The sequence below is a fragment of the Drosophila subobscura genome, chromosome U, assembly GCF_008121235.1.
Source record: "Drosophila subobscura isolate 14011-0131.10 chromosome U, UCBerk_Dsub_1.0, whole genome shotgun sequence".
NCBI lineage: Eukaryota > Metazoa > Arthropoda > Insecta > Diptera > Drosophilidae > Drosophila > Drosophila subobscura.
The window spans coordinates 19,773,103-19,800,977 of NC_048534.1; the positions used below are offsets into that span (position 1 = coordinate 19,773,103).

Consider the following 27,875-nt stretch of genomic DNA (forward strand, 5'->3'; position numbering starts at 1 on the left):
ATTTGCAATTTTTGTGTGTGTGTTCCCGGGCATCTAATTTGAGGCATTTTCACCTTGGCCAAACTTAGCCCCCTCCCCTCCCCTCACCACTCCCTGAAACATATGCGGCTGGTGGTCTGGGATGCTCCTTCTTGTTGCAAAATGCATTCTATCATCACATTTAATACTTTGACTTTGGCACTGCCAAGAGCCGCTGGCTTTTGCATTTGAAATGAGAAAACTTTGCCGAATAAAGTTTTAGAAAATATTTCAGCATCAAAAACACAAAGAGGTGAGTGCTGAGAGGGGCGGAGGGAGAGGTTTTTTTGGTTTGCATTTTTTTTCTCCATCAAACAAATTATTTTACTCCCACCAAAAAAAAAAAGAAAAAGCTTTCTATTTAATTATTTTTCAACCTCTTGAAAAATATTGTGAGACATGGCAGATGGGCAAAACTATCTACAAGATATATTCCTGGGATCTATAGCTAGATATTTGGGTGCGGAAAAAGAACTAAAAAACAAATTCAAAATAATTGTAAAGTGTTTTCTTTTTTTTCTACGTGTGGCAAAACATTGAAAGCATTTCAGGCTTTTATCATTATTTATTTGGCATGCAAAAAGTGCGGCAGAGCATTAAATAAAAAGTAGAAGAAACAGAGGAAAACTAGGGGAAACGTCGAGCAGGCAGAACGCAAAAAAAATTCACTTGAGCTAAAGGCAAACGCCGATCGAATGAACCAAAAACTATGCTGTAAGCTAGTGAGGCCAAATGCTGTGGTTTTGATGCGTGAAAGTATATTTAAAAGACAGAAATTAGATTTAGAATTAGAGTAAATGCAACCTGGTTGTTAGTACTGAATCTATGGTATCTCTACTTCCGGCTTCCGCTGGCATCGATTTGCTAAAGAAGAGCCTAGCTAGACTGTCTAACCGTGCGCTAACCAGCGGCGACTTCTCCGAGTGCTCGGACATGTCGGACATGTTATCTTGCTCCGAGCTCGCCGAACGATTGCTGCAAATAGAAGGGACACAAACAAAGGGTGTGGGTGTGGGTGTGGGTGGGGTGGGTGGTGTAGGTGTAGGGGTGGAGGCGTGGAGGCGTGGGCGAAATAAAAGTACAACAATAAGTGTGGGTTTTTGCTTCATTTTTCTGTTAATCGTTTAGTGTCAAGAAGAAGCTTTAAGAGAATACAAAGAAACCAAAAGTAACTAAAGAGTAAAACTAACATTTTGAGTACAGTCTGCTGGCCAGTGTGACCAGTTCCGCAGTATTACCAGCGCGTGTGCTGTGTGTGTGGCACAAAAGTTTAACTTTCTTTTTTTGCTGTGCACACACCCACACACAGTGCAATATTTTCTAGTTACTTATAAACACTTGATCGTTGATCGTTATCGTTTATCGATCCTTTATCTTTCTCCCCGTGTGTGTACTCACCTACTGTAGATCTGTCGGCGATTGGCCGCCGTCAGGGCTGAGACATCAAACTCGATGGCCGAATTGGAGCGCTTCAAGCCATTCGCCTTGTGCAGCTTCTTCATAATGTGCTTCACTTTCCTGGCGATCGAAAAGCGTGATTCGGGTACGCGTTTGGTTTGCATTTCACAAGTGAGAAATAAACACACAGACACACACACAATTTCATTGGTAGCACCGTTAAATTGGGGTTTGTTTTTGTTAGAAAAAGGAGTTTGGAAAAGCATTCACCGGTGGTGTGAGATTTTCAGGTGTGTTTTGATTTGTTTAGGCTCTGTAGGCTCTTTTCAATGTGCATCTGTTGCTTTTATACTAACCAATTTTCTAGAACATTAACCCATTTAACTCAGAAATCTCTCAAATTCTCATCTAAAAATAAAGGTATTTATCGCTAAAAAGCAAACAAACCAAACTCCACAGCCTAATGCTCTTCCAAACACCTTTTTTCCATCACTCTCCCCCTTGCTGAGGTGCACTCACTTTTCGGGCACCGGCGGCCTGACAAACTGATCGTGGCCGGTGACGGCGCTGTTCCGATTGTCCATCCGCTGCTGCTGGGCGGCCTTGTTGAACTTGAACATGGTGAAGGATTTCTTGGAGCTGGCCAAGTCACAGACGCGCACAATGATCTTGCGACTGCTCCTGAACACGGTGTTCAGTGTCTTGTAGACGAGTATGGAGACGGACTTGGAGGCGTGAGGATTGTGGAGCGGATGCTGCTGCGGCAGCTGCTGGTGCAGTGGCTGTGGCAGGGACTGTTGCTGCTTCAATTGATGCACTGGAGCATGCGGCGACGGCGACGACGATGATTGTGATCTGGCGATGACTTTGGTATCCCTCGGTTGCTGTTGTTGCTGGAGCTGCTGCTGGAGCTGTTGCTGTTGTTGCTGCCGCTGATTGGGGCCGCCGACGATGAGCTCCGGCTCCGTATGCGGCGCTGGCGCTGCGCTGACCTCGCTGCAAGTGTCCTGTAGGACGATAGGTGTCGTGTGTCGGTGGTCGTAATCGTAATCGTAATCGTTGTGAGTGAGTTTCGAACAAAAGTTGATTGAAATGGAAAGAAATATGCAATAAAATTTGTTTAATAAGAGATTTTTGTTTTCCATTGCCAGGGGGGAAACAGCAGCAACGAAATGATAAAAGAAAAGCGCTTCGTGAGATGTAGAAAAGGAAAAACAAAAGCGTCAGGCATCAGCTTCCCCGTCAAACAATCGCTTAAAAAGAGTGTAACAAATAATTTGAAGGTTCTTTGGGATATTTTCTTTTGCTTTTTTGACAATCACAAAAGCAGTTTGTGGAAACGCAAATGGAACACCAGCTCCTGGGTGTCTTTGTGTGTGTTTTGTGTGGAACGAAAGCGGAAATTTAAATTTAAACAAAATGGTGTTCGAATGGTGTTTTGTTGCATGCTTTTTGCTCTCAATAAAATTTGTTCAATTCAAACTAAACTAATTATGCAGCCAATACGTTACGAAAGCGTTTATCTAATTTGTCAATTTTGTACAGTAAATAAAACAGAAAAGTTTCTAATATTTTGCAGACAGAAAATGGAATAATTGAATAATTTTTGCAGCCAATTTGTTGTACTTAAAAATCATAGAAAATTTGTATTGGTTTTTGCTTTGCTTTTGCTTTGCTTTTGCTTTGCTTTTGCTCTGGTGTATGGATGATATTCTTGCTTTGCTTTGCTTTGCTCTCAATAACTTTTATTTTGCTGTTCTAAATGTCTGACAAGCTTCAGACTTTTGCTTTGCTTTGGTGTAACGAAGGCAGAGTAGATTTTTGGACGAGGATTTTACCTACCGCTCGCGTTCGCTACAATCCACCAAGGCTGGAGGACACCTAAAACTGGGCAGTTCGATGTGGACAGAAAATTTTTTAGTTTACAATTCGAATTGAGCACTTAACGAGGGGTAAATGTATGATGAATGCAAGAGTAGATACGTGAGCAGATAATCAGTCTAATAATCATTTTTGGCATTGCTGTCGAGGCGTATAATTAAATTTCAATTGATTTCATTTAGCTGCGTGGCCAGGGGAAAATCTCTTGTGCATATTTTATGGGCTTCTGTGTTAGTACTCGTAATTGCTGTTGGTCGATGGGGAAGGTACAGTGAAGCCACAGGCAGAGTGAACCAAAATGAACCTGAATGGGAGAAACCTCCCATTTAATATTTTTTTTTGCACTTTTCTGCCTTTTATAATAATCCCAAACAAACATTTTCGTTCGCCCAGCTGAGTGTCCACTGTTTTTCAAGTGCTTCTGCTTGTTTTGGTTTGCTTGTTTTCGAGCGTTTCGTAGCTACAATTAAAATGTCTGACGCAGGCACAATAGATCAAATTTCAATTTTCAAAAAACATTTTGTGGCTCTGCGCCACGCACATCACACGCCACCCACAACACTCCCACCTGTACTATTGTTGGGCGCTGTTTTTGTTAATTAAAGGGCAACACGCCTCTCTCCGGGCCATGCGAAACTTTTGAAGTTATTTTCACCCACAGAAAGCCAAAGCGTTGCAGTTCAACGTTTGTCCTTCACATAGAAGAGGCGAAAAGTAAACTACAAAAACCACAAAAGTTAAAGAAAAGGAAGGCCAGAAGCAAGACGAAGTTGGAAATGCACTGTGGGAGAGTTCAAGATTTTGTGGGAATTTATTTGGTTATTTTGATGGATGTTTTGGGGCAACAAAATATATTTTGCTGCCTCGAAAATATTATTTCAAGAGATTATGCCTATGGCAGTTATATTTTGTGGCTTTAGCCTTTTGTTAAATACAGTTTACAGACTACCCGGAGTAAAATTTGCATCTCTGAAGTGAAACAAAAAAATGTTTTCCCAGGTGCTCGCATTTTCATTCCTTTCTCCTCGGCAGCCTCTGCTCGACTTCATCCTACCCCTCTTTGCAGTGCATTCAACAGTACAATGCAACAAAAGGCGCCGTGGGAACAACAATGGCAAAAGAGTGCTTTAATAGACGCTTAAATAAATCATACGCCTCGTATGCCGCCGCGCCTTTTCCTTCCGTCAAGTGCTTTTCTGTGTTTGTATATGTAATTGTGTGTGTGTGTGTGTTTGTTTGTGTGTTTGACTGCGTGACATTGAGTTCTATATACTGCAACGAGTACGTTTAGTGCACTGCTCCCTGCACCCTGCTGCGTGGCGTGGTCTGCCCTGTGGTACGTTGCACGTGGACGGAGGACGTTCTCCCGCCTGCACTTTTGCCATCCTTCTGCCCATTTGCCTAATTGTCTAATTCTAATTTTAAATTGTGTTTTTTGTTGTTGCACCTCCCCTTGGGCCATTTATCTAATCAGGGACAGGCGGCGGCACCCACAACACACACACACAACAAAATCACACAAAATGCTCAAAGTTCGTTTCTGCCTTTTACTTTTCAAGACATTTTATTGATTTTTCTTACACCCCACAAAGTGGCAGTAGAGGTGGCAGGGTCTGAGCTCGAATGGCACTGCATTTTCTTTGTGGCTTTTGCTTTGATTTTCTAGCTTTGGCTTTGGCTTTACAAGTGGCTGCTTGCCACCTGTCTCGGGGTGTCAAAATTCAGATTCAAATTTCATTTTGCCATCACGATACGAGTTCACTTTCGTTGAGTTTATTCTTCCATTATGATTATTGCATCCATCAGTCGCTCCGTCCTTCACTTTGTTGTTCCTTGCAAATTAAATTGTCAATTTTGGTAAATGGCCAAAAGTAACGCGATTGGAAGGCAGACAAATAGACAGGCAGACAAAGGGAGAGAGAGAGAGCCACGAAGACCGAGAGACAGACAGCAAATGCGAATCGCAACGTTGTGTCTACAATGTGTTCGAATGGGAAATATATAGATATCCACGTATCATTAATCAATATCGTTTTACTCCATGTGCGATACGTCTTCCCTCCCCCTCAGTAGCCCACCGTGTTTGGGGGCTTAACCTGAACCTCTGGCTTAGTTCAATGTTCCAGACATTAATTCTCAGCATTTTAATTGAAACGCTTTCGGAAAGGGCTTAGTTCAGGCACATTACTCATGCTGAGAGTTATAAATAGACACTAATTATTTTTTAGACACAATGTTTGGGGGGGAAAACCTTTACCAAAGCGGAAAAGATTGGTTGGTTTTTGGTAATTTAATTAAGTTTTATTTGTGCAGATCGTTGTGGGAAAGTCTTTGGGTTTTGGAGCTATTTTAATGGAGTGTTTTTGTTGGTGTACTTTTGTTGGTGTACTTTTGTTGGTGTACTTTTGTTGGTGTACTTTTGTTGGTGTACTTTTGTTGGTGTATTTTTGTTGGTGTACTTTTGTTGGTGTCCTTTTGTTGGAGTACTTTTGTTGGAGTCTTTCATTAAAGCTGTGCTGTAATTCTTCTACAGATCTTAACGAGTTCTTTAAGAGCTATAAATCCTACTTTAAGACCACCAAAATAAGTCACATTTATCACCACAAATGTATCACCTTTCTTGGCTATTCCTTTAGCCTCATCTACAACCATTCTTGCTGCTTAACTCTCACTCAGCTGCTGCCACGCAGACTCTCTACAAAGCCCATAATTTTGCTCATTACCTGCCCCGAATATCATCTAATCTGCTGCCACACAAAATAATAATGCCATTGCCACAAAACAGAATTGCACATTAAAAATGATGATGAAGCTGAAGCGGACAGGAGACACACCAAAATAACTTCACAGTAAAGAGGGAATTTGTGGCACCTGCTGCTGCTGCTGCTGCGGCTGTTGGTTGTTGCTGCTAGACCAGGACCTGCCCCAAGTGCTGCAGCTTCATTATGGCACGACTCATTGTACGCGTGATTGGATCGTTGAAATGATGATAAATATTTAAATAGTTTTCCGGAAAGTTTTCACCGTCTAGTCTCAAAAGTTGTTCACACTTTCTCTCTGTTTCACTACTCGCTGTGTGACGCGCCGAAAATTTGTCTGCAAACTGTGAACTGTGAAGGGAAAAAAAACGCGGCCAACGCGCTGCTCGGGTCGTCCGTTAATGAAGGTGGCCGTGCGATTCGAATATTGTTTCAGCCAAGCGAGGCGGCAAAAAAAACTATGAAATTTCTTCATTCCAGTCCACCCCCCAGAGGTGTGTTTTGTGTGTGTGTGTGTGTGCTTGGTTTATCAGTGTGTGTGTATTTGTGTGGCTTTGTGTGTGTGCGATTGCGGGTGGAGTGGCTTAGCATGTTTGCGTGTTCATATCGCTTTAGCCTGATGTTTGCGGTTGTATTTGTGGTGGTTATTTGTCGGTCTCTCTCTTTCGCTCTCTCTCTGTCTTTTAGCCTTTGTGCCGCGTGCCCCCTCCCCCCTCTAACTGGATTATAAAAATTGATTTTTAATTTTTATGACAATTTCCAACTGACTCACGGCGAGTGTCGTCGTCGTCGTCGTCGTTCGTTAAAGAATGTTCGGCTTTCATTCCACTTTTATTTGCGCTTCTCTTTGGCCCATTCCCCCGATGCCCATTACCCTTCCACGTTGAACTTGGGCTGTCAGTTTGTTTAACTATGACAATGGGCCAACAATGTGTGGATGGTTAATGCACAGTGGGCCCACACAGAACGGTGGCTAAAAGGGCAGACCTAAGAGGTTAAGGCTGAGACAAAGGGCTGCAGAAGGTGTTAAGGCTAGGGCTTCAAAAGGTGTTCATGGGAGGCATGGGAAGTACTTTAAATGAATGATGTTTAAGACTAGAAGGGGCAGTGAAAATTACGTATATTAAAGGTAAAAATTGCGAGCAGTTATAGAGCTAAGATATGAGGGAAGAGTTGCTGATGTTAAGGGAATATTTGCACATTCTAAAAGAACTTTTGGTACAGCAAAATTCACTTTTGTTCCTACAATCAGCTCTGATATTATTGCTGCTCCTTTGGCTGTTAGGCGCTACTTTTGTACTGTTCTTCCACAGCGCTGTGTTGCTCTTCTGCTCCACTGTGCCATGTCCAACCTTATGGCACTGTAGTTCCATATATTTCTATGTATTTTCATGTATTTCTCTGCTCGTGTGTGTGTGGTAAATGGTGGTGTTGCTGTCCACTTCGTGACACATTAATCAAGACCCGCTCAACGACTGTTTACCTTCGCCCTGACCAGCAGCAGCACAACCGTCGGTCAGTCACAGGCACCACTCAGCCACTCAGCCACCCAGCGACCAGGAATCCCCGACCAGCAGCAGCTCCCCCCTGTACATTTGCCCTTATGCAAATATATTTTGCTGTGCTGTTTGTTTGCCTGGTTTGTGCTTGCCGATAGCTCCGTATGGAAATTGGAAAAGTTTTGTCGCGCTGGCCGAGGCCACAAAAAATAGGGGGAAAAGCCAGAACTCAGCTCGGCCCTTGGCCCGTGGTCAGTTGTCCTTTTAGTGCGTTGCGTTTTGCTGTTTGCTGTGTGTCCTTTAACATACAATTTATTTCTCGTTCTGTCTGGGCGGACGAACTGGCGCCAAGCAGTCGTAAGGGGCATGGGAATTTATGGGCTGGAAAGTGTATGTGAAAGAGAAGGTAAAGCGACCAAAATAAAGGTCTCCCCTGCGCCTCATCTTCTTTTTGATATACTCTGGTGCTTGGCCACTGGTCAGCGCCCTCGGCTGGCGCTCAACTGCGTCATTGTTGGGGGCGGAACTAGAACTAGCCTCCGCGTCCTGCTTGCCAAATGGCAAATGGCAAGGAGGAGGAGGAGCAGCAGCAGTAGAATGAGAACTAAAAGTAGACCCCGGCCAGGCCCATTTCCAGTGACCTTGCATCATTAACTTAATTGCTCAAATAGAGAGTCCAGTCCGACGTCCGACGTCGCTCGTCAGTCGTCGCTCGTTCCAATTGCCGAGTTGAATTATTCAGTTGTTCTGCTCGGCCAACTGGCAATTTTTGCCAGCCAGTCAGAGCAGCTAGCTGTCTCTCTCTAGCTGAGTGCACGGCCATCCCCACGTGCATCCGCCGGAATGGTCGTTGGCCCCCCAATTCACGTTGTTGTCTCCTCGCTGCGGCACAGCCACCGCCAGCAGAGTCACGTGTTGCGGGGCTTAGTGCGCTGACAATTTGAGCTTTTTTTTCGTAGAAAAATAACACAAAAAAATAACACCAACAACATTGACATTCCCCAAACGAATGCGTTTTTGCCTCGCTAATTGGATTTCGCCAGGCCAAACGCATATTTCAGCATTCGTCTTCATATGTGAGGGGGAAAATTCATATTGGAACGACAGCTATTGGGTCGGAGGGGGGTACGGGTGGTTGTATGAAAGATGTTTGGCTACATACCTGCATCGTCGTATCCAGTATGAGATGACAACAATTCCACCTAAGATCAAACCGCCTAAGGCACACCAAAAAAGGGTCTGCAAAAATACATAAAAAAGGGGAAAAAAGAGAAGTTTTTTAATGGAATTAGTTGGAATTTTATGTGAATTTTATGTGAATTTTATGGCAAAGAAATTAGCGTGGAAAATAAATAAAAAAATTTCAATTTAATCAAATTGGAATGGCCATCTGAAGCAAATATTCGTTGACATTCATGGATGGACTTCACAATCACAGAAATCAATTTATAAAATTAAAGAGACATTTATTGCTTATTCTGAGAAATAATAGAGAATCGAACAATTCGCAGAATAATAAATTCTGAGCATTCAAAACTCAGCAATAAATGTTTATTGATGGTCATTGAATGGAATTAGTAAAATTCTATAGCGATTGTATGACGGGCTTAAAGGAATAAAAATAAATTAAGAAAATGAATGAGAAATTGCTAATGCGAAAACTGCCTTTTATTTTAGGCAAACTTCCATGAGGATTTGTCATTTCCAACAGCCATTCATTGGCATTCATGGAATGACTTGAAGATGACTAAATTCTGCGTAAATTCTGCTTCATTCTTTCACTTTTCCCTTAAGCCCAAAATTAATCAATTATTGTCTGGCATCTTCTAACATTTTAACATGCGTTGCTCATCGCTGGCAAAAGTTTTTTTTCTTTTAGCAAAATCCCAACGAAATATTCACCAATTTGGCTTTGCACCCAAGTCAAGTTCAGTGAACAACTTGACAACCTCTTTGAGTGAAATTTAAAAGGTTCATTAGGTCACACGCCGCTCTGGACTGCTTTAATCAAATTGTGTGTGTTTTCACGCTTTATGGAAAAAGGAAAGAAAAGCAGAGAGAGGCAGACAAATCCCGTCGGAGGCCACAAATCATTTTAGAGCCAGAATCTTTTCAATTTTATGGGGCAGACAGAGAGGGACAGACCGAATACGACTCTGTTGGATCATCAATTTTGCAGCCAAGAAATGTCAATTGCAGTTGGCATTCCGGGTCAGAGGCCAGAATGCAATGGGAATCTCTGCATGTGTGTGGGAGTCTGAGTCTGTGGCATGGAAATGTACGACGAACGGCTGCTGGATTTATTGACTTTGTGTCTGGGCTGGGATAGATCATGAAAAATGCATTCACTCTAATCGCAGCAGCACGAACATCTTCCCTTTGGTTAGTCAATTAAGTGGAATGTCCTTTTGGCAGGGTCTCAACTCTATCAATTGAGTCTTTAGTGGCGGAAAAAACGATGCTGCTTGGGGGCGTGCTGCTCCGCGTATTCACCCGAACAATTTTATAATTTTGCAAACAATTTTGGCTGCCATAAAATTCTATCGTCAGGCGGCCCGGAACTGCATCCTTTTGTCTCTCCATCCGGAAGCTGGCTGGCATGCTGCCAATGCAGCGACAATGCCGCCGCGTCAGCCTTTTCCAAAGAATTTTGATTTATTTTTTTGCATTTGTGTGCAGCGTATTTTGGCAACGAATTTTGAATGCCACGCCACAGCACAGCATTTTTGGCTTACGATTTGTATGGCTCGATAATTGTGGCCACAAGGAGTTGTCAAGTTGTGAAAAATTAAAATGAAAAAGGGCGAAAATAATAAGAAATAAATGTGGAAGGCAAAGTTCAGGGTCGCCTTGCGCTGTGGTACTTACAATCCAGTAGTGCGTTTCAGTAGTTTTGCTTGGATTCAATTGCATCGCACGTTCCTTTCATCTAAGAGCACGTCACAGTGGGGTTTTGCTGCAACGGAACAGAATGGGTGTGAAAACTTTGATGAGTGATGGCAAAAGTTTATTCCAAAGTAAACGAAATTCCTACAGAATTGCATACTTCCTTGGAATATTTACAAGAGTTGATCTAACTGCAAGTTTTGTGTGAAGAAAGCAGATTAGGTTTGCCACAAAATGCAGAGCAGGGAATGAAGATAGAAGGGGAAAGGAGTTGGTGTAGGTTCATGAATTATCAGTGATGAAAAGGAACTTGAAATATATTCTAGAATATTATTTGTCTAGTAAAGATTTGGCAGTTATTTTCTATCAAAAGTTTCTTCGGAGATTTCCGCAGCTTCAAATGACTTCCCTAAAAAGTATAATTAAAGCCAGAGAAATGATTTTTAAACGCACAAAAAACTTCTTATCCAGCAACCCCTACAAGTCCGCGCCATGAACTTCCCAGAATTTGCAGGCAACTTCCTCGAACTTTTTCCTGTGCGATTTCCTTTTGTCTTAGCTCATTGACTTGCCACCGAAGTCGTGTCGCCGTCGCTGTCGCTGTAATTACCCATTTATTGATTTGTTTTTGCCTAAATATAATTGCCCAAATAGCTAACAATGCTGAGGCCGCCGCCCACCCGCTGATTGAGAGTGCCCGCAGAGAGAGGGAGAGAGATTAGCTCAGCTCATCGAATTTCAAGAGCACTTTGTTCTGATTGAAGGCTGGCAGCGGGGGCCGCCAGGCAGCCCCAAACGGATGTCCTGGCAAAAGTTTTTCGGCCAGCGTTCCGATGAAAACTCATTGCTTTTGATTTACGAGGACTTTGCTCAATGAAGCGCTTTCGCCGTGTTTTAGTGGCTGCCGCCTTCGCAATTATCATCGTCAGCGGGCAGGCATTGGTCCCCACATTTTGGGCTTAAATGTTTTTGCGTTTGGCTTTTGGCATTTCCAGCAACGAGCAGGATATGGGAATGGGAATTCCAGCAGCAAGCAGGAGCTGGGAAAGTGAATTTGGAATAAGGCAAGGAAATGGCGTTGTATATGTGGGTGTGGGGGAATGGCAATCTGTTGATTTAGTCTCTCTGGAAATGCCATGTCATGTTTATGCTCCATGTTGCTCGTGACACGTGCCTGAACTTTGAACTTTAGCAGAAAACTGAAATGCTGCCTGCCTGCCGAAAAAAGCAGCCTTATGGACATGCGTGCGACTGCGCCGACTGTTTGACATTCTTTTGGGTACACAGGCAAAAAGGGACAGGGCAAGCAGAAGGTGCAAATGTGTATGTAATGGCAAAGTAAAGTGTCAAAAAGGTGAGCAAGAAAGGAGTTTCGATAGGGCAGGCAGCAGGTAGAAAGAGGGAGCAGGAGGGTTGAAAAGGGCAGAAGCTCGAAGAGAGCAACAGCTTCAACAGAGCATCAGCGATGTTAACAGAACTCGCAGCCAGTGGCCGTCTAACAGAAAGTCGCCGCATCAGGTTAACAGCCAGTGACCGCTCAGCAGCCAGTCGCTGCTGGTTAACGGTTGGAGGCCGCTTAACAGCCAGTCGCCTCCTCTGTCGAACAGCCCACTACCGCTTAACAGCCAGCCGCCGCTTGTGCTTACAGCTGACTGTTAACGACCTGAGCGTGGAATCGCCTTCGCTCTCACGATCCGCAAAGCTCATCTGCGCTCTCACGATCCACCATGCTTACGTTCGCTCTTAAGATCCACAAGGCCCACACTCCACGAAGCTCACAATCCACCAGCCAAATCCCAATCCCTTCCACCAAGTTCTTCAATCATTTAATCATTTTACTGCGTACAATTAAAAAATTCGCAGCGAATCCTCCACATGATTCTTCAAAGAATGCTCCATCACCACCTTCACACACCGCACCATCATGAGGTTGAGAAAGGGCAGCATCAGCGTCAGTCCCGTGTGCAGCTCGAGCTGAGTGTGTCCCGTCATCACATCGTAGACCCAAACGATGAACTCGCCACCCAGCACCACGCTGTTAATCACGATCCAAGGGCTCATCAGACGCGGCTTGAGCATCACAAGTCCCACAATGAGCATACACCAGGAGGTGATGATGGCGCAGGAGCCCAGCAAGCGGGCGTAGTGCAGCACCTTGGCGCCAAACACATGGAACTCCCGCTGCCGCCACATGCCCAGCTTGGAGTTCGGACAGCGCAACAGCTTCAGCGTTTGCTTCAGTGTGCAAGCGAAGCCCCAGATGCTCAAAGCCAGCACCAACCAAAAGATAAACGGAAACAAAGCTGGCTTGCAGAACTCACAAAACTGCAACTTGCCATGGGCCTGGTCCAACTGCTGCCTTGGACAGATCTTCCATATGGAGTAGGGATTCTTGTTCCGCGCATCAAAAGTTAATAAATTGACCAAATAGCGCATGAAATCGTTATTGAATTGCCTTAGTTGATGCATCGTGTGTACAATATTTCAATGGAATTTTATGGAAAATAATTGTGGTAGTACCAGGAGTTGTGTTTTTTGATAGTTAGGGGGAAATTTGTGTAAATTTTGTAGTGGTTAGTGGGAAATGTTTGTCCAGGCCAGCTAGGATTGGCTCCCAAACCCTTATTGACTATTTGTATCGCTCCACAGTTGACCCGATTTACCGATTTGCCATGAAATATTTGCTAAACAGACACAAAAATATGCAAATTGCCTTTTCCCTACGACTCTTCGACTCCTTGAGCGCAATCAATTTTTCTTGCTGCTATTTTTGTGGCTTCGAGTACGAGCAAGGCGTGTCCAAAGACGCCTCGAATTTGCATAGTGGCATTGGCACTTGCGTGCATTGCATAAATGTGCTTTTGGCTCCACCAAAAAGCCAGCCCTAAATGGTAAAATTATGCAGCAGTAAATGGTAAATGGAGCAGCAGCAGCAGGACTTTGATTTCGAGTGCACAAATGCCACAAAATGCTGTTCGAAACTGATAGATAGAAAAGCCGCTTTGCCTTGGGATTGAAGATGTTTTATCGGTGAAGGCAATGCAAAAGGATTTTAAATGCCGCAAAGGCAAGTTGCAATTTAAGGAAGGAGCAGAGCAGCCTTGGAGCTCCAAGAAAGTGGAGAATTTTGCCTTGCACCTTGCTCTATGATTGACACTTAATCACCAGTCAACATTTTCCATTTGCAATCACAAATTTCCACCAATCAAACATTGAAATCAGTCATCGACGGCAGCTGCTCTGGGCATTACGCGCACGCTTATTCCCCAAACTCTGATGTCGTTTTTATGCACTGGGAATGTGTCAACGCCACATCAGCAACACATCATCAACACACATCGAAACCCACTCCCATTTCCAGCTGCCTGCTCGCAAAAGTTGCCCAAATATTCCGACATATGGCTATGAAATTAACGAGTTTACTTTTATGCGGGCCCAAAACAAAAACGCGGGCTAATAAAATTGTCAATAATGCGGCACACACACACACACACAGGGCAAACTTTGAAGAGTCCTTGTCAATGGTGCACATTACTCATACGCAGCGTGTTGCCGCTCGCACACTCGCTGCTCGATGACAGAAAATCAACTGCAGCTGACCGAAAATCTGTGTCACTTACAGTGCGCCCCTCTGTTCATTTATCAACGCTAGACCATCGAGGAAGTGGCAGGGGGCAGCTGTCATGTTGAGCCAGTCAGCGTGATTTGTCCCGCTGCCTAGGACTTGCCTTGCCCTCGAACAAGGGACGCAAAACCGCACCCACTTTCCGCTCTCCCTCTCTCTCTCTCTCTCTCTCTCTCTCTCTCTGTGTGTGTTTGTGGGGGGCCTGGCTTACATGCAGCCACAGAGTAAAAACTTTCAAGGCAGCAGCAGAACGTGTGAGTCCCTTTTGGCATTGCGTGTAAACTCATAATTTGGCGGCACGGCTCAAAGTTTCGCTTAGACTTTCTTGTCGCTCAATTTGATGCGTGTCTGGGGCGTTTCGGTGGCTCCACTTATGCAATATATTATTATGATTATCGCTTACGAAAACATTAATTAGAAGGCCATTGGCGAAAGCGCAAAAGCATTTTGGGTTGGGGGATTTAATAACATTAATTAAGACATTTGGTTTTACTTCCTGCCATTGCCAATGGGAAGTGCATTAGAAGAAGTTAATTGGGGCAAAGTTTGGCGGGGATAATTGCGCTGAAGAGGGTGCAAAATGGAGCCACTTGCTCTGAAGAGGGTGCCAAAAATTAGCCAAAAATTGGGTAAAACATTTTGGAGAGTTGCAAACAACTTTTGAATCGCTTTGAATGGGTTTTTCCTGTGCCACGCTTAGGGTTAAACATTCCAAATGCTTCCTCAATTCTGTTTCCCTTATGGCTCTGTCTGCCCATCACATTAGCCCATTTCTTTCGACTCATTTCTGGCATTTCCGCTACCAAATGCCACTGACAATGGCCAAGAAAATCGTTTGAATGGTGAACCGAAAACAAAGAAGGAAAAGCGTAGGGAAAACTCGATAATGTGGGGCCAGCAAATAAACAAAATCTCGCCTCCAGGCCGCTCAGTTTCGCACAAGTTTGCGTGGAAAATGGACGCCGGCTATCCGCACAGAAAAGTACGTTCCAAAATGTTTCTTTTAGCCATAGAGAGAGTGTATCTGTGTGTGTGGGTGTGTATGTGTGTGCCTGAATTGCGTAAAAACTCAATTAAAGTGAGAGTTAAACTCTCGAGCGCAGAGCGACAAATGGCATGGCATTCGCAATCAAATGGGGAATTCAAATCAATAAAATAGATTGCAGCTCAGAGGCAGCCAGCGGAGAGTGCACACAAAGAGTGCGGTGATAAACGTAGAAGCAAAAGGGAAAGATTAAGGCAAAAAGCAGAGTGTGGTAAAAGCTTTTTCTTGCCGCGAGCTTCGGCGGGGACTTTCTTGTGTTGTGCAGGTCAGGTCTCCGGCACGGGTGTCCTCCGAGTGGCTGCTGCTTACACGGATCTTGAAATGCGTTTTTAATGTTCTGGCCGCGCCCCGGTAATGGCAAATGAGTGAACGCGGCTGTCGCGGCACTCTGCAAGGCCATCCAAGCCGCAACAGCTGTACGCCACACAGGCCCTGCCTCCCCCATGCCGGATGTAATAAAAACCCAAGAAGACGGACATGCAGCGGAAGTGCAACCCGCGTGGCCGTGCGACTGTGTTGACTCGTAAATTTCGGATGGTTTTCCGTTATTTACGGTCTGTTTGATGGCCCAACAATGTGTTTATGTGTAAGGTGACATTCGTAATTGACAGAGCGCCAGGCAGCAGTCCACCATAAATTGCGATTTCTATCTGCAAAAATGTGCGGCCAGAAGGCAAAAGGTTGAATGCTGAAGGTCAGCGTGAAACTATTTTAGAATTGGAAAAGGTGGAAGCTTTGAGGGGAACTTTGTGGCCAAATCTTTGAGCCACTTTGATGGAAATCCTGCGACTGCCATTGGTTTATTTTCTCTACCGATAAATCAATATTATTCATGGGCGAAAATCGCCGACGAAATCGAAACTTGTGCAAACAGCAAAGTGTTGATCAAATTTATTTGTATTAAAATGTCAGCGAGACAGACAGCACTGCCACTCCTCTTGCTGCCGCCTGGCAGTCATGTCCTTGCCGTTGCCATTTCCTTTGCTTCAATTGTTTTGTTTGTGGCGCGGCAAATTGAATTCAGCAGAAATCTCTTTGAGTTTGGCTCACACGTTTTTATTATTTTATGGCACAAATACGTATCCAGCCCCCCCACCAACCAACCTTCAACGACCTTCCACCGGCATACGTCCGTCCCTTCCACACGCTTCCTTCTACGGCTCTACGTATTTTTTGTGTGGATTTTTTCTGTGTTTATCCCTGTCAAAATTGAAAAGTTGCCTCTGTCGTGTCTCGCAGGACATGTGCTGTGGTGTGTGTCCTCTGCTGAGTGCTGTCCATAAAAAAGTACAAATAAATTTACTATATTTTCGTCCTAGACTTGGGCAGGATTTCAGCGATATTTTTGTGGCGCTGTTTGCTTTGCCATCGTCTGGCATTTTGGGCGCATGTTTTTTTGTGTGTGTCTCTGATTTGCATTCAAATATTGTTCGCAAGGACATGGGGGATTCCTTTTCCTGCCCCTGCGCCCCACGGACTGCAGCCCTGACACACATTCTTCCCCGAAGAGCGGAAGTGCCAGCAAAATGCTGAAACGGTTTCGGTTTCGGGTTCGCCCAGCGCCTAGCAGCGGCACAACCGGTAAAGAGATTAATTAACCGATTCCGGCTGCTAGTCGGCACATTTCCTTTCCCCGCTCGCTCTCTTCCCCCCGCTCACCCTCTCTGACAGCTAATTAGCGCGGAATAGGTCGGAAGATTCGCATAAAACAAAGGCTCTGGGCGGGGCTGTGCCTGGCTGACGTCATGGAACCGCAAACAACAGACGACAATGCCTCCGATTAATCCTCATCACGGTCCAAAAACCACAACTTCTGAAATGTATTCCTCTGACAACGTCAGTCACAAGATGTTGACAGTTGTCAGGCCGCGGCAGCCTTTTGTTTTCGCGGCAATCAGACAAGCAAATTGCTCTCGTCCACGGATTGTGTCGCTTGATGAGGAATTATGGCTGAAGCAATGGCATGAACACATGGAAGGATTGGATAATTGTTAGCTGGAAGCTGATTGCATGGAACGGGCTTCTAATCAGCGATGGGGATGGGATGTGGGAAGGATGTGCATAGATATCAAAAGTGATTTGCATTAACAGACTCAGACTTCTGTCAAAACGAATTAGAACTTGTGACCCAAATGGGTAGTCTCTTTTTATAATGATGCACAAACAGGCGACCCAACGGCTACTGTTCGGTTACTACGTTATGCCTGGACGATCAACATTTCTTCAAAATTACGTTTAATTGGTGTAATTCGTGTAATTGCTAGGTAGTTCTAGGTAATTAAAGGTTTTCCTCTTGCATGCCCAATGAAATTCCTGCATGCAAAGTAATGCAAATAAAAGCCACAGAGAGTAACAGCGCCTGTAGAGTTAACAGCGCAAGTAACATAGAATGAGAGGGAGCGTGAGAGCGCAGAGAGCCAAGCTTAAGCGATCGCCGCATAACGTTTTGTGTGCCAAATGCTCTCTTAAGCCACAAACATTGAACGAGCGCAATCATGAGCTTGCCTTAAATAATACATAAATAAATGATATATAAGATGCCCTCTGCAGCCGAGCTACATGTATTCCATAAACTTTCGATGGCAAGTTTCAATGTTTCATTCAAAGAATTCCCCACTTGTTGTCTTTCATTAAGCTACTTTATTGATTAATGTTCTGAAGCCCATTGTAGTAAAATTTGACAATGAGATAGCAAACAAAAGCAATCTTTCTGGATAATCTATCTTGCCCTTAAGCGCATAGCCCTACTCTCACTTTGCTTACTTAGAGAGCCACTTTCACTTCCTGTCTCACCCCACTATTAACCTAATACCAGCCACAATGGAATGCTGACAGCTGTCTGGTGACCCAGCACCACTAATTAATAATCTGTAATCAATTTGTGCTGTGCATTGAATGGCAAAAGAGAATTCCATACACAACGTAACGCCACAAGAGAACGCTTACAGATTGGCTTAGTTATGAGCAGAAACTACTTTACATTCACAAAAGGGCGGTCTGAGAGCTTTAAACTGTTTGCGCTGTCCTTTCAGCACGAAGTTAATTACTTGCACTTTTGTTTGCTTTCTGCCTGGAGCTTGTCAATTACATTGATTGTCGACTGATTAAAATCTATTCATGGATAATATATTCAATTTGTAGTTGGGATAAGCGGGATAGAAGCAGCAGCAAAAGCAATAGCAATAGCAATAGCAATAGCAACAACAGCAGTAACGGCAAATGTGCGTGAATCACTTCACAATGGTCTCGCACGTACAACTGTAACTCTCTCTCTCTCTCTGTCTGTTCTTGCTCCCTCTCCCTATGTCTTGCTGTTTCTCTTTGGCCGCTGTCGGTCGCTTACCCACCGTTCCCCCCTGTCTACCGCTTACCAACCGTTCCTTGCTCAATCTCTCCGGCTCTCTGCTCTGCCCACTGTCTGTCGCTTGCCTACCTTCAGCCGCTCTCTCTCTCTCTCCGTTTCTCTTTCCCCTTCTGTCTGTCTGTCTGTCGCTTACCTACACGAAAACATATGAGACAAACAAGCGATTTGCGTGCCTGAAACGTATCCAATTAATAAAGCAAACACACACGTGCTTCCCTATATCGTATATGTGCATAAATGATTAATGATTGCACCTACTGTCCTCTGCTCTCCTCTCCTCCCCCCTGCCCATCTCACCAGTCCGGTGCTTTACCGTAATTTCTGTCCTGTCTATTGGCAAACGATCCGCCAAGGACCGTTTACGTTTATGTACCCCGCAGGCAATGGGCAGTCTCTGTCGCCCCCGCTGTCCATGCCTTTGCATAATTAAATTACCCTTCATTTCTCTCCATTGCTCTCAGTGCCTATCTCTATGGCTGTCACTCATTTTGGTCGTTGCTGTCCGCCGGTGGCGCCCCACCCATAAACCTCAGTCTGTTGTCTGTCCTGCAGACCCTTTATGCGGTTGTATTTCTTGCCTCCCTTTTGGCTATCATTTTTCAATAACAACTCAGCTGAGCTTCAGTTTCAGTGGAGACAAGACCATTTACATATCTCTTAATACAGAGCCAAATGCGGAGCTAAGAAGTGAAGTCAACTGTGGGACGATGGCATTGTCATTGGCTTTGGCTCTCCCTCTGGCTCTCTGTGGAGTGAATCAGAGAATCACTCGAGCATCGAAAATTGTCTATTGAGTCAACGTCCCATTCACAATCGATTAACCCGTTCAACTCATGCATAACATAGGACATCACTTGCTGCTCAATAATTTTCATTCCAAGAGACAGAGAGAGAATCAGTGCTAATCCACTGCAGGGACAGGGCTAATGCAGTCTCCTTTCCTCTGTTATTTTGAGGCTTATGCAAATGCTGACTTGAGGCGTCTACGCTGTGTGTGTGTTCGTGCTCTAGTTTTCCATTATCTCTTGCGCTCGCTCTCTGCTGGCTAAGTAATTATGCTAGAAATTACACTAAAATTGCATTGTACTTGCAGCTAAAATCATTTGCATATGCGGCAGCTGCAGCTGCACACCACTGGGGGGTCTCGGGTTTGGGTTGCCTGGTCCTCTGGTCATAACGGGGGCTTGGCTACCACAATTTGACATTTTGCTTATTGAAACAGGGGCGCTCTCTGTGTGTCCCTCTGTCTCTGCCTCTCTCTTTCTGTTTGTGCGAAAGTATGACCTGAATAGGCGCTTTGAGCTCGCTTTGAGCTGGCAGGGGCTCGGATTGGTGCATGCTTAAATGCGGTTTGTGGCATCTGAATACTCATACTCGTACGTGCCCTACCTGAAGATTTGCCCTCCTTTGTGCAGCTCTCACACAAAGCCAGTCCCCTTTGGCAGCGGGCTTTCGCTTTGCCCCCATCAGACTTTTTCTCTTTGTGTATTGAGGGATCTTTTCAGTGTGCATCCTGCCACATATCAGTGCACTGTCCACCATTTTAATTATAGTTGTCCGGCCTCCGAGGGGCCTCCCGCTGTTAAGCCAGCAAACAAATGACAAACGTTGATTAACCTTAACTGTAGGAAATAAAGCGCAAGGCACAGCATCCGGAAGCAGGAGACCAAACCAAAGAGTGGGCCGCTGCCAAAGACTATGCAAAAACGGAAGCCGCAAGAACCATTTGAGTCCATTAGCTGTTAAGCCAATGACAGGACAGGGCAAAACGACACAGAAAAACAGGACATGGCAGAACAGAAAAGGACAGAAACCACTGCCGCACATCGTAATAATGTCGTCAGAGTGTGGCTCACCTGTAAAACTGAGGGAGGAGCGAGGAGCGAGGAGCGCACCCTGCCACGGAAAAGTGACCACCTGCAGCGGCGACTGTTGAAAGCAGTCCAGCGCCACCCCGCAACCGAGACCGAGGTTTTTTTTTGCTCCCTGCTGATGTTGTACCGTGTGCTAATAGACGATAATGAGGGTATGATGGGAGAGGAGAAGGTTGAAGATAGAAGGAATAGGAATGAAGAGGAATATGACTGCTATTGAATGATATTTTCTGTTCAAAATGAATCTTTATTGGATGATTATTATGGCTAAAAATATGTAGAAAATGTGGAAAATTCCCTGCAGGTTCTTTACCACCATAAAATCTTATTGCCATAGCTGCTGGGTATCCTATAGTCCAGCCACTCTCCTTTATGTCCCGATGCCTCGTTTTTTTTTCCTATTTACCCTCGTGTTGATGTGTGCATGTGTAGTAGGAAACTAGGACAAAGTGGGCACCTCCAGCGCCCCTGGGGGTTGGGCGGGTGGTGTGCTGTGTTCGCGCTGGCCAGCCCCTTAGATTGTGTTGCTAATAAATAAATGAAACTGTCCCCAAAGTGGCAGGCAACAGCAGCGCACCGAAACGAAGCGAAGCGAACCGGAAATGCGAAATTTCAAATGCGACTGTACCGAGCGCCATGTTTAATTTTATAATTACATGAACGTGGCACTTTGTGTTGCAGTTGTGTTTGTGTGTCCGTGTGGCATATGTTTGACTCGTCATTAGGTCGCAAATTCTCTCGGTAAATGTTGTGCCATTACCTCTGGCTGAAAAACGTTTTTCGGGGATCGGAAGTTTGATTTGCTTTTCGTGTTGGTTGAAGCAGCGGAAACGGAAGTTGTTCGCATGTCGAACGATGGCCAAAAGGAAATGGAGCAGCACCCTGGACTAAAGGATTAATAACAGAGCAGATATATGTACATACATATGTATTTATGTACAAAGAATGTACAAATGTATGTAAAATGTACGCCGCTTGTTTGGACAGTTTGTTGTATATATAAAATACGAAAGGTAAACATATCGCATGTACATTTAATTGTTTGCTTACGTGTGTGTGTGGTGCGGGTATTTGTGTGTGTTTGCGGTGTATCTGTGTGCGTCTGTCTGTTTGCGGTTTGTGTCTCTGTGTTTGTGGCTTCGTTTGTTATGCAAATTGTTTGTTAATTGAACTCGTAATTGTGTATTAAGGCGAAAGGAAGCAGGGAAATATCTGCAATGTTTGCTTATAATTTTCACTCCTCTCTCCAGCTAAAAAAGTCCATAAAACGCGTTGCCTACTTTTGTGCTGAAATGTTGGCTCAACTTTTTGGTTTCACTAAAAACTAAAACCCTCCTCCTCAGCCAACAAAATCTCCCTGCCAAACACACACAACAACTTATTGGAAAACTTTCTAATTAGTTGTCCTCAAAAGGGACACACAAAAGTCCCTACCCCACGATCCATCATATCTTCGCTGACGCTGCACATTTTGTGTTGATTTGAGGTTCACATAAATTAGAATCATATTGATGCCCGTGCCAGCAGCAGCGTGCGGCATTCTGTCAATATGTTGACACAAGAAAAATTTGCATATGCCCCTAACGAATGTGGTTGGATGGGGGCTGTGGCAGGGATATGTGTGGAGGTATTGCCTTGAGGTCATAATAACTCACACACATTTGTGGTGGGTTTTGGCATTGACTCTGTGAGGCAGAGGCAGAGAGAGAGCTGCCTGTCATATCGATAGGGGCACAATTTATGTGTTTCAGAAGCGAATGTTGATGCATCTGTTTTGGAAATGAACTGAGGAGGAGGAGACTGGAGGGATATGTGACAGCTATGCTTTGAATTTCTATGAGCACTTTGGTTGGGTATTTTCTCTATATTTTTATAACATAAAAACACCTTCGAGCAGGCAAATCAACTAAGAAAACCCTCTGACTGTTCCTTGCCTCATTTTAGCTTTCCCCACTGAACATTTTCCACTCTGCCCCAATGAACCACTTGCTTCCACTTACTGCCGCCCTGCTGCCACCCCGCGCTGCCTGTCAAAGACATTTGCCATCACAAGGTTGCGTCCCTCGACAACCTTCTCTTAGCACCCAACCGCCTTGAGTGAAATTCGATGCGCTGAATAAACGTTATTTAAGCTAATTTTATTGCTGGCATTTGTAGAATGTCAGCCACGCCCACACCGCCACCACCCACTGTGACAGCAGCCCCTCTCTGTCCCACACTGATAAGAAATAATTTGCCTTTGTCGTGCTGTCGTCTTTGATTTTGAAATTCTTGTATCTTCGACTCATGTGTTATTGTCGTTTGTTACATGGGGTGGCCGCTTTTTTGGGGTAGGCAAAGGTCAAGCCTTGACCTTTTTCCTGTGCGTTTGACAGCGGGGGGAGCAAGGCGTGGGCTGAGACTTGGGCCCCATAAATATTATGACTGCGCGCTGGCGACTCGATAATCACTAGAAAGTTTCAGCCACTGGACTCCACTTTTAATGAATGTCGGAAAAAGCATATAAACAAAATTTCAAGAGCCACGCCTCCACACCCACCCACACACACACACAGACACACACACAGACACATCTACCACATGGGAGAGCGGCAAAGGGCAGCCCCCAGGCGTAAGCCAAAGCGAAATGTGGCCAACTTTGACCTTTTTCGAAAAGTGAAATAAAACAAACAAATTGAAAGCAAAACAAACCATTTCGGGGAGCAAAAAGTGTGAGTCGGGAGAGGGCGGCCTGAGTGATGGGGCGTGGCCAACATGGCAGAATAAACTAATTCCACAAAAAAGGGCTCAAAGCAAAGCATTCTGCAGGGAGGTGGAGCTCAGGCATAAATCAGCGAAAAACCAAAAGCATTTTGTCGATACAAAAACGATTTTAGGGGGCAGCTTAGGAGCTACATAGAGGCTACACTCTTGACGGGGTGTTAGTGATGGGTTGAAAGGGTAAAGGAATAGTGTAAAGAAGCATGGGATACCCTGATGGATCGATCGCTGACATGGCAGACATGTTGCCCAAACGATTTATGATCCAAAAAATATATTTCCACGCACAAGAATAGTTTTTTCTATGATAGTTGATCCAATTCTGGCATAAATAGATATTTCCTTCAGCCAAAAACAATATTTATGTGCAGAAATTTATGTTCTTTCCACCAACGGCAATGCTCTTCCGCATCTGCTTTGATTTCCTGCATAAAACCCTCTCCTAATTGTATGATCAGAAACGAGTTCATCCGGTTATTGTCTCGCTGCATGCCATGAGTAATGATGAGTGCCAGTGCCCAGGCTGCTTCCGAGTATCAAGCGCATGAAGTTCGAGATTTCAAGCCAAACAAAAACCCACCCTTGAGTGTTTGTGCCTCCCCCACAAAAAAAGTTATTCAATCTATGAGCTCAGTTGTCTATTTTTGGCACCCCCCTTAGTCAGAGGAAATCTCAGCATTTGTTGTCCCGACTCTTGACGAGAAAAAACAAAAGCAAATGTGCCGAAAATATTACGCATACGCAGGGCTGACTGGCAGGACTGGGCTGGGCTGTGCTGCAGAGGCGTTTGCATAATTAGCATAAATTTGGAGTGAATATTGTAGGCGACACTTGGGCGCACTTAAGTGTTATCTGCGCAACAGCGAGGCTAAGTACACGTATCGATCCAACTGAGCGATCAAAATTAACATCAAAATCAAATCAACAAATGGGCGAAAGCGAAAGTCGAAATCGAATAAAAAATGTGTGTTTGGGCAAACAAAATAAGACACGAAAGGGAGCGGTAAGGCATAAAAAACGAAGCAAAACAAATCACTTTTTGTCTCAACAAAACGCCAGGCAAAGGACAACGACATGCACTGAAAGAAATCTGCCAAGTGAGAGCTTGAAAGATTCTTCAAGTTTCCCAGCAAAGTCCCTGAAAGTGTGGACCAATTTAATTTCTTACAAGAAGTGGCAGGGGATAGTGGCTGGGCAAGTGCTTCATGTTTTTGGTTTGTCCCTTTAGGGCAGCATCCTCTGCCCCCTTTTTTTCGGTTAGTTTTTGTCGCCCTTCGGCTAAATGCATAAAAATGAAGAGAAGACAGCATTAGCCTGCCATCTGCTGTGTCTCGCTTTCCCAAACAAGAAACTTCCGAATGGTTTACGGCTATAATCCGGCCATAAACTGGGTAACGTACCGCAAACCCAGAGAGTGAGAGGCCCAGCCTCTGCGATACTCAGTTGATGCTGCTGCTGCTGCTGCTGCTGCTGTTGATGTCCTTGGGCTCAATGCATTCCAATTGAGATTGAGTAAGAAGCGCAGCGGCATTCAAAGCAATCCAAGCGCATTCCACAAGGGTCCTTCAGGGCAAGGAGTGAGAAAAAAACACAGGACCAGCACGTCGTCTGACGATTGCATTTTAGCTTGTCTCATTAGAAATAATTCAGGCAGTTTTAGATGCAATTAACGAGGGAACATAATGGAGCAGAGGAAAGTATCAATGGCTAGCGAAACTCTGCCCTGGAGTAGTTGCTGTTGGGTTCCCTGCTCCTTGCAGGATATGCGTAATATTCTCACTATCATAATGATGCCCTGGCCAGCGATGCAAACGGGAAATTACTTTGAATTGCTGGCAAATTGCAATTGAACACGAGGCGGGGGCAAAAGTTCTGTGCTGCAAAAGTTGTTGAACTCCTTCGAGGTTTCGAGAATATTTTTGCAACAACAAGGAGCAGGAGGAGGAGCAGTAGGGGAGCGGAGGATGTTTAGCTGCTGTCAGAGTTTCATTAAAGTTTTATGAGAATGCAGCAGGTTGAGAAAACAACTTCGAAAAAGCTGCACCGACGCTTCAACTGATTAATTTTGTTTGCTTTTAGATCTCCTAATTGGATTGCTGTTTACTGAATTCATTTTCGAACATTAAATCCGATGAATAATAAATTCTAAACCACTTTAAACAACATTAATCAGCGCTAACAGCGCTTTCCAGCCATGTTTCAGCCATTAATTTCGCCCGAAATGTAACACAAAATTCTTAATTACTTTTGGCTTTGCGCTGGACACACAGAATATGAATTGCAACACCCACAAAATCCATTGTGGTCTGGCCAAATAATTGCACTGTAAGCGCCCTTTTCCACATTCCCAAATAGGTCATCAAGTGGCAGCCCAACACCCAACAAACCCTTCCCCGCACCCCGTAGTGTGCTAGAACTCACCTGTAACCAGGAGCAGGAATAAGCAGAGCTTTGAGCTTTGTTCGTCGTTTTGTTGCTGGATGTTCACCACCCCGTAATCGGCTTTAAGTTTTCTGTCGCTGTTCTTGGCTGGACTTGGGCTTAGTTAATTGACATGTTGCAGCTGCACCATTTGCACTCGCGATTTCTATCACTACGCAGAAGATGTGGTTGGCTCCGATGATGATGCTGGCTGCCTGCCTGCTGCTGTTGCTCTTGCCTGTGGGGCTTGTTCGAGGATGATGATGCGTTCAGATGCGATGCTTTAACGCGACTGATACGAACTACGATTCGTTATTTTCGGCTAAAGTTCGTTCGGCAGTTGAGCATTCGGCAGTCGAGTGTAAATTTGGGCTTCGGCTGTGCGTTCTCTTCGTTTGTTCTCTTTCACGCTGGAGGGCAAACAATTTCAGCTTTTTTTTTTTGTGGGACAGCAACAACAACAGCACGCACGCAAGTGAATCAAAATAAATTTCCTTAAATAATTTAATGCATTTGAAATGCTTTTCCAAAATGAAAACAACGCAAGGCAGGAAGACAGCCAGAAACAAGCCAAAAATGTGTAAAATAAATAAACGAAAAATGGAATTTTCTTTTCTTCCTTCTTTGTGTTTTCACGAAATTTGATTCACTTTGCACTTTTGCTTTCGATACAAAAATTCATCTAAAATTTAGAACCCAAGTTTACCGTTAGCTTGACGACGCGCGAGAGTGCCGCGAGAGAGACTGCAAAAGTTGGCAGCGGTTGGCAGCGTTCAGAAAGAGAGAGTGTGACGTCCACTCCGCTGGCTGACTCGAACTGGATTGAAAAGCTGTGCCCTGCCGTTCCGTGCCGCCTGCCCATAGAGTGTAGTGCCGCCCGCTGCTGCTCCTTCAGAGAGAGCGACACAGAGAGCGTGTATCTATGGGGTTCCATTACTGTATTTCCATTGACACCCTTTTCCCCATGCTGTTCCATTGCCAAGCGGTTCCGCTCGCGCGCTCTCTCTCGAATGCTCCTCCAGCTGTTTGCCCATTTCCAGTTGATTCGAGTCTTATCTGAACGGCCAAAGAAACTGCTTGAGATTTTTGTACTTGTTCGCGGGGCAATACTCAGCTGTTTCGGTTTTCGTTGGGAGTGCTTTGGCATGAATGTAGAAGAATTTATTCAGATATTTATCCTATCCATTAAATGTTAAAATGCAAACAATATTTTTTTAGAAACTTTATTTTTTGGTTGCACATACAAAAAATAATTTATTTCAAGTGATTCCATTTTTGTAGTCAAATATTGGAATTAAAATGTATTTTTAAGGAAATTCCTGACGATCCCCATCAGCATTAGAGGCTAATAATGTTTTCAATAATTTATAGTGTAGTATTAGTATTACAAATATGTTTCCCTTTCGGGAAAAATCTCCAGAAAAATGATCAATTTGCTGTGCATCTTTAATAATATAATAATTAAACTGTAATTATTTCTTTAAATAACTCCATTAAATTCCATCTAACTCTGACTTTCAGTTTCCTTTTCAATTCCCATCCATTTCTTTCTAGCGCTTTACTTTACCCCTTTCGGCATACAGTTAACATCAATGAAAGCGTCAGTCAGTGAGGGAGAGCGGCGATAAGGCAGGGCAGGCAGGCAGGCAGTAGCAGCTTTCACTTCCAGTCGTCCCAAAGCTTTCTGAGTAAGAGAGCGCGCAGGCAGTAGGTAGCTTTTTCCCCCAGCCAGCCGAAGCGGCTACTTGGAGCTTTTACTCAACTTACTCAATAGCATTGAAAATGCGCTGCCTTCCGTTCCCTTCGCCCCGCAATTCTGCTCGCGTTTCATTGATGCCCGGAATATAGGTCAACAATGCCAGCGGGGGGTGTGGGCACGGGCACGGGCACATCGTCATCGGTAGTATCAGTGTCACTTAGCGGCTGCAGCACCGAATACCGAATGGTAGCAAATGCCGCCACCAGTGCCACCTTTTGCTGCTGCTGCTGCTGCTTCTACTCCAATGTAATTCTCCTATCTGCGGGTTGGAACACGGCAAACATTGTAAATTGTTCGCCTCGACGCTGATGATTGCTGAGGCTGAGGCTGAGTGCAGACCTCGAAGCATGGAAACAAATTGCACGACATTGCGCATATGCCAGTGCTATCAGCACTGAATTTATGTCGCAACATTCGTATTTCCAGCACTCACTCTATGTAGGCATGTCCTTTAATTGAATTTTTATACGCCGCCGGCATGCAGCGCACACACAAAAAATAAGCGAAAAGGAAGAGAACAGAGAGAGAAAGCGAACGAACGAACGCTTGACAGGCGAAGAAAAGAGAGAAACGCTTTTTCCTTTTG

The 27,875-nt window shown here is 44.5% G+C and overlaps 2 protein-coding genes across 8 annotated transcripts in view; both read right to left on the reverse strand.

Moving 5' to 3' along the window:
• Nucleotides 1-25,741, reverse strand: part of LOC117900328 (slowpoke-binding protein) — a 39,716-nt gene extending 13,975 nt beyond the window's left edge. For 3 of the 7 annotated variants that reach the window (XM_034810661.1, XM_034810660.1, XM_034810665.1), the window contains exons 1-4: nucleotides 8,718-8,794; nucleotides 1,936-2,423; nucleotides 1,417-1,536; nucleotides 823-993 (exon numbers count right to left, since the gene is read on the reverse strand). In XM_034810661.1, the coding sequence (XP_034666552.1) occupies nucleotides 823-993; nucleotides 1,417-1,536; nucleotides 1,936-2,423; nucleotides 8,718-8,723 (785 nt within the window). In that variant the 5' untranslated portion in view covers nucleotides 8,724-8,794. Of the gene's footprint in view, nucleotides 1-822; nucleotides 994-1,416; nucleotides 1,537-1,935; nucleotides 2,424-8,717; nucleotides 8,795-10,423; nucleotides 10,512-25,530 lie in introns of those variants that run through there. The other 4 variants (XM_034810662.1, XM_034810666.1, XM_034810663.1 and 1 more) reach the window with 3 other exon arrangements.
• Nucleotides 12,249-12,945, reverse strand: LOC117900329. Its single transcript, XM_034810668.1, has one exon. It carries the CDS (start codon nucleotides 12,908-12,910, stop codon nucleotides 12,290-12,292), a length of 621 nt encoding a protein of 206 aa, XP_034666559.1. The 5' UTR covers nucleotides 12,911-12,945; the 3' UTR covers nucleotides 12,249-12,289.
• Nucleotides 25,742-27,875: the final 2,134 nt, after the last annotated feature.

What these genes read in the sequence shown, in the direction of transcription:
- LOC117900329 (XM_034810668.1), bottom strand. Translation starts at nt 12,910, where the DNA reads ATGCATCAACTAAGGCAATTCAATAACGATTTCATGCGCTATTTGGTC.